A 7,591-nucleotide genomic window follows, 5' to 3' on the forward strand; every position below is an offset into this window, starting at 1 on the left:
AGTGAAAGCGACTAAATTACCACCTTATCGACCGGGAAGGGATTGTACGATAGATCTCCAGGTAGACGCTGCGCTTCCCAAGAGTCATGTGTACCCGCTGTCCCAGGAGGAGACGTTGGCAATGGAGACATATGTCACGGAGTCGCTGGGACAGGGGTACATTCGGCCCTCCATTTCACCCGTCTCCTCGAGTTTCTTTTTTGTGAGGAAAAAGGAGGGAGGTTTGCGTCCGTGTATCGATTATAGAGGTCTAAACGCCATCACAGTGGGGTATAGTTACCCTCTACCTCTCATCGCTACGGCGGTGGAATCGTTCCACGGAGCGCAGTTCTTCACAAAACTGGATCTCAGGAGCGCGTATAGTCTGGTGCGTATTCGGAAGGGAGACGAGTGGAAAACCGCATTTAGTACTACATCCGGCCACTATGAGTACCTCGTCATGCCGTATGGGTTAAAGAATGCTCCAGCCGTTTTCCAATCCTTTGTAGACGAGATTCTCAGGGACCTGTGCGGTCAGGGGTGGTTGTTTATATCGATGACATTCTGATCTACTCGGCCACTCACACCGCGCATGTGTCTCTGGTGCGCAAAGTGCTTGGAAGACTGCTGGAGCATGACCTATACGTCAAGGCTGAGAAATGCGTGTTCTCTAAACGAGCCGTCTCTTTTCTGGGATATCGCATTTCCACCTCGGGGTGGTGATGGAGGGTGAACGCATTAGGGCCGTGCGTAATTGGCCGACTCCAACCACGGTAAAGGAGGTGCAGCGGTTTTTGGGTTTTGCCAACTACTACCGGAGGTTTATCCGGGTTTTGGCCAGATAGCGGCTCCCATTACCTCACTGCTGGGGGCCCGGTGCGATTGCAGTGGTCAGCACAGGCGGACAGGGCATTCAACAAGTTGAAGGCGCTGTTCACTGAGGCGCCCGTGTTGGCGCATCCGGATCCCTCTCTAGCATTCATAGTGGAGGTGGACGCGTCCGAGGCTGGGGTGGGTGCCGTGCTATCACAGCGCTCGGGTACGCCACCAAAACTCCGCCCCTGCGCTTTCTTCTCAAGGAAGCTCAGCCCAGCGGAGCGTAACTATGATGTGGGGACCGGGAGTTGCTAGCGGTGGTTAGAGCTCTGAAGGTGTGGAGACACTGGCTTGAGGGGGCTAAGCACCCTTTTTCTCATCTGGACCGACCACCAGAATCTGGAGTATATTCGGGCTGCAAGGAGACTTAACCCACGTCAGGCAAGGTGGGCCATGTTCTTCACCCGGTTCCGGTTTACTTTGTCTTATAGACCGGGCTCCCAGAACGTGAGGGCTGACGCACTGTCCCGCCTTTACGACACCGAGGATGGGTCCACCGAACCTACTCCCATCCTTCCCGCCTCTAAGCTGGTAGCCCCAGTGGTATGGGAGGTGGACTCGGACATCGAGCGGGCGTTACGGGCTGAACCCGCGCCTCCTCAGTGTCCAGCGGGGCGAAGGTACGTGCCGCTTGATGTTCGGGACAAGCTGATTCGGTGGGCTCACGTCCTACCTCCTCGGGTCACCCTGGGGTGACGAGGACAGTGGGGAGCCTTCAGGGGAGGTATTGGTGGCCTACGTTGGTTAAGGACGTTAAGGGTTATGTCTCCTCTTGCTCAGTGTGCGCTCAGAGTAAGGCTCCTAGGCACCTTCCTAGAGGGAAGCTACAACCCTCCCCATTCCACAGCGGCCATGGTCACATCTGTCCATAGATTTCCTGACCGATCTTCCGCCGTCTCAGGGGAACACCGCGGTTCTAGTGATTGTGGATCGGTTTTCTAAGTCCTGCCGTCTCCTCCCGTTGCCCGGTATCCCTACAGCCCTGCAGACTGCGGAGGCATTATTTACCCATGTCTTTCGGCACTACGGGGTGCCGGAGGACATCGTTTCTGATCGGGGCCCCCAATTCACGCCTCGGGTATGGAGAGCGTTCATGGAACGTTTGGGGGTCTCTGTCAGCCTGACCTCCGGTTATCACCCCGAGAGTAATGGGCAGGTGGAGAGATTGAACCAGGAGGTGGGTAGGTTTCTGCGGTCGTATTGCCAGGATCGGCCAGGGAGTGGGCACGATACATTCCCTGGGCTGAAATGGCTCAGAACTCACTACGCCACTCCTCTACTAACGTGTCCCCTTTTCAGTGTGTGTTGGGATACCAGCCGGTCCTGGCACCATGGCATCCGAGCCAGACCGAGGCTCCTGCGGTGGAGGAATGGGTACAGCGCTCCAAGGAGACCTGGAGGGCCGTCCAGGAGTCTCTACGACAAGCGAGTGGACGGCAGAAGAGGAGTGCTGACCGCCACCGCAGTGAGGCCCCCGTGTTTGTACCGGGGACAGGGTCTGGCTCTCGACCCGAAACCTACCTCTCCGCTTGCCCTGCCGGAAGCTGGGTCCGCAGTGTGTAGGGCCCTTTAAAGTCCTGAGGAGAATAAACGAGGTGTGTTATCGATTACAACTCCCTTCCTATTATCGAATTAACCCTCGTTTCATGTGTCTCTCCTCAGGCCGGTGGTAGCTGGTCCCCTGCAGGACAGTGAGGTACCGGAGGTCCCTCCCCCTCTGACATCGAGGGACCCCGGCGTACACGATCCGGGCCATTCTGGACTCAAGACGCCGGGTGAGGGGCCTGCAGTACCTCGTGGACTGGGAGGGGTACGGTCCGGAGGAGAGGTGCTGGGTACCGGTGAGGGACATCTTGGATCCATCCATGTTGAGGGATTTCCATCGCTCCATCCGGATCGCCCTGCACCTCGTCCTCCGGGGCGACCTCGAGGCCGGTGTCGGCGCGCTGCGGGAGCCGCGCGTCAGGAGGGGGTACTGTCACGAGTCCGACCGAGGGTGTTTCCCCTTCCCGGGCGGTTGGCGCCGGCGGTCGTCGTCACCGGCCTATTAGCTGCCACTGATTGTTTTTCCTCCCCTCCTTGTATGTTTAGTGGTAGCACCTGTTCATGATTGAATCAGCTAATTAGTTTTGTCTTTATTAGGCAGCCGGCCCGCCTGGTTGTTGTGCGGGATTATTGCAGTGTAACCTTCGGCTCTGTTGTTAGAAGTACGTGTTAGTGCCTGGTCGTTACGTTTTCTGTTGTACATTCTCATTCCCTGTGTTTGGGGCCGTTACTATTGTGAGCACCCTGGGATGCGTTGGCGCTATTAAAGACGCACAGCTTTGCACTCACTGTCTCCTGCGTTTGACTCCACACACCTACGACACCTGAAGTGTTACACTCATACCATTTTAGTAGACACTCGTATCCATAGTGACTTACAGTACTTAGTGCATACATTTTCATACTGGTCCCCCGTCGGAATCAAACTCACAGCCCTGGTATTGCAAGTGCCATGCCCTGCCAACTGAGTCACACGGGACCATACCTCACCAATCCCTCCTGTACGAGCCTGCCAACTGAGTCTCCCGGGACCATACCTCACCAGTCCCTCCTGTACGAGCCTGCCAACTGAGTCTCCCGGGACCATACCTCACCAGTCCCTCCTGTACGAGCCTGCCAACTGAGTCACACGGGACCATACCTCACCAGTCCCTCCTGTACGAGCCTGCCAACTGAGTCACACGGGACCATACCTCACTAGTCCCTCCTGTACGAGCCTGCCAACTGAGTCACACGGGACCATACCTCACTAGTCCCTCCTGTACGAGCCTGCCAACTGAGTCACACGGGACCATACCTCACCAATCCCTCCTGTACGAGCCTGCCAACTGAGTCACACGGGACCATACCTCACCAGTCCCTCCTGTACGAGCCTGCCAACTGAGTCACACGGGACCATACCTCACCAATCCCTCCTATACGAGCACATACTCCCTAATACTATCTAAGTTCTGTTTCCTTTGGACCAGACCACAGGAATTTATATGAGGGGGAAACTATCACAGAGTTCGGTACACTGCCTAACAGGGCACACTAAAACAGGTCTCACAACTCTCTCTCTTTCTCCCCCTCACTTGACAGTGGTGAGGTCATGCACTCTATCTCTCTCTCTCGTTGAAACAGATGTGTGTGTGTCTACCGTAGTGAATCATAACTCAGTGTCTGTTTCTTATCCCCCAGCTGTGATCCAAGTCTTGATACGCTTCACACTCAGAATCCATCTCAGCTGACACTACCCGCTCCCCATCTCAGCTGACACTACCCGCTCCCCATCTCAGCTGACACTACCCGCTCCCCATCTCAGCTGACACTACCCGCTCCCCATCTCAGCTGACACTACCCGCTCCCCATCTCAGCTGACACTACCCGCTCCCCATCTCAGCTGACACTACCCGCTCCCCATCTCAGCTGACACTACCCGCTCCCCATCTCAGCTGACACTACCCGCTCCCCATCTCAGCTGACACTACCCGCTCCCCATCTCAGCTGACACTACCCGCTCCCCACCTCAGCTGACACTACCCGCTCCCCATCTCAGCTGACACTACCCGCTCCCCATCTCAGCTGACACTACCCGCTCCCCATCTCAGCTGACACTACCCGCTCCCCACCTCAGCTGACACTACCCGCTCCCCATCTCAGCTGACACTACCCGCTCCCCATCTCAGCTGACACTACCCGCTCCCCATCTCAGCTGACACTACCCGCTCCCCATCTCAGCTGACACTACCCGCTCCCCATCTCAGCTGACACTACCCGCTCCCCATCTCAGCTGACACTACCCGCTCCCCATCTCAGCTGACACTACCCGCTCCCCATCTCAGCTGACACTACCCGCTCCCCACCTCAGCTGACACTACCCGCTCCCCATCTCAGCTGACACTACCCGCTCCCCATCTCAGCTGACACTACCCGCTCCCCACCCTTATTCTTACTCTGTTCTCTTTTTGTTCTTCCTTATTATTGTTAATATTACATTGTTATTCATTACTGCATTGTTGGGGTTAGAGCTGCAAGAAAGGGCATTTCCCTGTACTTGTGCACGTGACATTAAAACTTGATACTTCACTACGGAATCACCTGGTCTGTCAAATAGATGGATTACCTGTCAAATGAAATGAGACAGACAGCATATAGGAACCATGTTGTTCTTGGACAAGAGACTGCATTGGGCGCCGATGGGAAGGGGACATGAGACTGTTTAAACGTGACACGGGACGATATCAACACACACTGAGCATTTCATATCAAATCAAATGGTATTTGTCACATGCGCTGAATACAACAGGTTTAGACCTTACAGTGAAATGCTTACCTACACGCCCTTAATCAATAATGCAGTTTTAAGAAAAATACCTAAGAAAATAAGATGTTTTACTGTTAAAACGTAATATAGTTGCGTTGCTAGGCGACTGTAAATTATTCTTATTTGCTGTTTGTACTGGGGCAGTGGGCGGGACCAAGCGAACGTCAATAATTCTGCGTCATGTGTGACTAACATTGGAAACAGCGAATCAGAAGCTTGTCCGCGTTTTAAACCGACCAATGAGAGATTTATCATATTTGTTTGCGGAAGTGGAGCTGCTATTCTCCAGGCAAGTTTCGAGAGCAAATTTGAATGTATTTTGGTGTTTGTTTACAGCTCAAATGAAAAGCAGCTCACTCGAGAACGAGTGTAACATCGTATGCAAAGTCATACATTCTATAAGAGCAGATATCACTGTAAATATCCCACGTGTGCTTTCTCCGTCGACGTTCACTCTTTCAAATCCGCTAGCCAGTTTTCGGCAAAAAGCGTGTTTTTATCGTGTCTTCCTTGTTTATTCAGATGAGTACCTGTTCACTGGAGCATCCCAACGGGCAGGAGGCCGACTCTCTCCCCGCCAAGAGGCTCTGCAAGGGGGAGTGCGCGCAGGATGGGTCGGTCGGAGGTGGAGGGGGGAAGGCAAGCACGGCCGTGGAGGTGGTAGGTGACATATCACTAATCTCGGAAACAACCCAGAACCAACATTGTTTGTCCACGAGAGAACATTTCACTGGCCTAGATAACCAGACCGGATGGAAAATGTACCAGTCTGTCAATCCGGAGTAGAAACGATAACAAAGCCTCTGTTATTGTAAAAATGCTGAGGTCCGCGCGCCTGGAACAATGTAACCACTCAAATTCACGGACAGAGCTTTGGATGCAAGGACTGACCATCCAATATGTACACAGTATAGCTTTAAGCATGTTTTAACGCTATACAGCGTTTGTTTACATTTACAATGCTTACAAACATTGGAGTAAAACAAGCTCATGTGAAGAATGTATAATGCTGTTGCAATTGCAGATTGGCGTTTTTGTTTACTTTGTGGCAGCACATCTGGTTGGTGCCTGTTTGCACGTTGGCTAATATTAATTATCTAGCCTGACACAATCTGTTCCTCTATAGTCTATAGTCATAACAGTGTATAACCCCTCCTCCTGTCTCTAGTCTATAGTCATACCAGTGTATAACCCCTCCTGTCTTTTGTCTATAGTCATACCAGTGTATAACCCCTCCTGTCTCTAGTCTATAGTCATGCCAGTGTATAACCCCTCCTGTCTTTAGTCTATAGTCATACCAGTGTATAACCCCTCCTGTCTCTAGTCTATAGTCATACCAGTGTATAACCCCTCCTGTCTCTAGTCTATAGTCATACCAGTGTATAACCCCTCCTGTCTCTAGTCTATAGTCATACCAGTGTATAACCCCTCCTGTCTCTAATCTATAGTCATACCAGTGTATAACCCCTCCTGTCTCTAATCTATAGTCATACCAGTGTATAACCCTCCTGTCTCTAATCTATAGTCATACCAGTGTATAACCCTCCTGTCTCTAATCTATAGTCATACCAGTGTATAACCCTCCTGTCTTTTGTCTATAGTCATGCCAGTGTATAACCCTCCTGTCTTTTGTCTATAGTCATGCCAGTGTATAACCCCTCCTGTCTTTTGTCTATAGTCATGCCAGTGTATAACCCCTCCTGTCTCTAGTCTATAGTCATACCAGTGTATAACCCCTCCTGTCTCTAGTCTATAGTCATACCAGTGTATAACCCCTCCTGTCTTTTGTCTATAGTCATACCAGTGTATAACTCCTCCTGTCTCTAGTCTATAGTCATACCAGTGTATAACCCCTCCTGTCTCTAATCTATAGTCATACCAGTGTATAACCCTCCTGTCTTTAGTCTATAGTCATGCCAGTGTATAACTCTCCTGTCTCTAGTCTATAGTCATACCAGTGCATAACGCCTCCTGCTGGCTGGATGAGTGTCTGCAGGGGATTGTGGACCAGGACTACACTGGCTCTATGGAACTGTCTGTCTACGATGACGCCAGCACTGTGAGTTCCTAGAATACTACTATAGTACTACTGCAGTACTACTAATACTACTCGCACTGTGAGTTACTATAGTACTACTATAGTACTACTACAGTACTACTCATACTGCTGCACTGTGAGTTACTAGAATACTACTATAGTACTAATAATACTACTACTGCACTGTGAGTTACTAGAATACTACTATACTACTACTACAATACTACTAATACTACAGCACTGTGAGTTACTAGAATACTACAATAGTACTACTAACACTAATGCTACCGCACTGTGAGTTACTAGAATACTACTAATATATAATAATAATATATGCCATTTAGCAG

The 7,591-nt window shown here is 51.4% G+C and overlaps 1 protein-coding gene across 1 annotated transcript; it reads left to right on the forward strand.

The window, feature by feature from the left end:
* The first annotated feature begins 5,421 nt into the window (after window positions 1–5,421).
* LOC127931960 (UDP-GlcNAc:betaGal beta-1,3-N-acetylglucosaminyltransferase-like protein 1) lies at window positions 5,422–7,277 on the forward strand. The gene is made up of 3 exons (XM_052526120.1): window positions 5,422–5,495; window positions 5,729–5,866; window positions 7,149–7,277. Exons 2-3 carry the CDS (start codon window positions 5,729–5,731, stop codon window positions 7,275–7,277), a joined length of 267 nt encoding a protein of 88 aa, XP_052382080.1. The 5' UTR covers window positions 5,422–5,495.
* The last annotated feature ends 314 nt before the right edge of the window (window positions 7,278–7,591 follow it).

Source organism: Oncorhynchus keta, chromosome 10, assembly GCF_023373465.1.
Source record: "Oncorhynchus keta strain PuntledgeMale-10-30-2019 chromosome 10, Oket_V2, whole genome shotgun sequence".
In the NCBI taxonomy this organism is placed as follows: Eukaryota; Metazoa; Chordata; class Actinopteri; order Salmoniformes; family Salmonidae; genus Oncorhynchus; species Oncorhynchus keta.

Coding starts and splice junctions, on each gene's coding strand:
- LOC127931960 (XM_052526120.1), top strand. CDS start 5,729: ATGAGTACCTGTTCACTGGAGCATCCCAACGGGCAGGAGGCCGACTCT. Junction 5,867..7,148: donor CAAGCACGGCCGTGGAGGTG/GTAGGTGACATA, acceptor TCCTGTCTCTAG/TCTATAGTCATACCAGTGCA.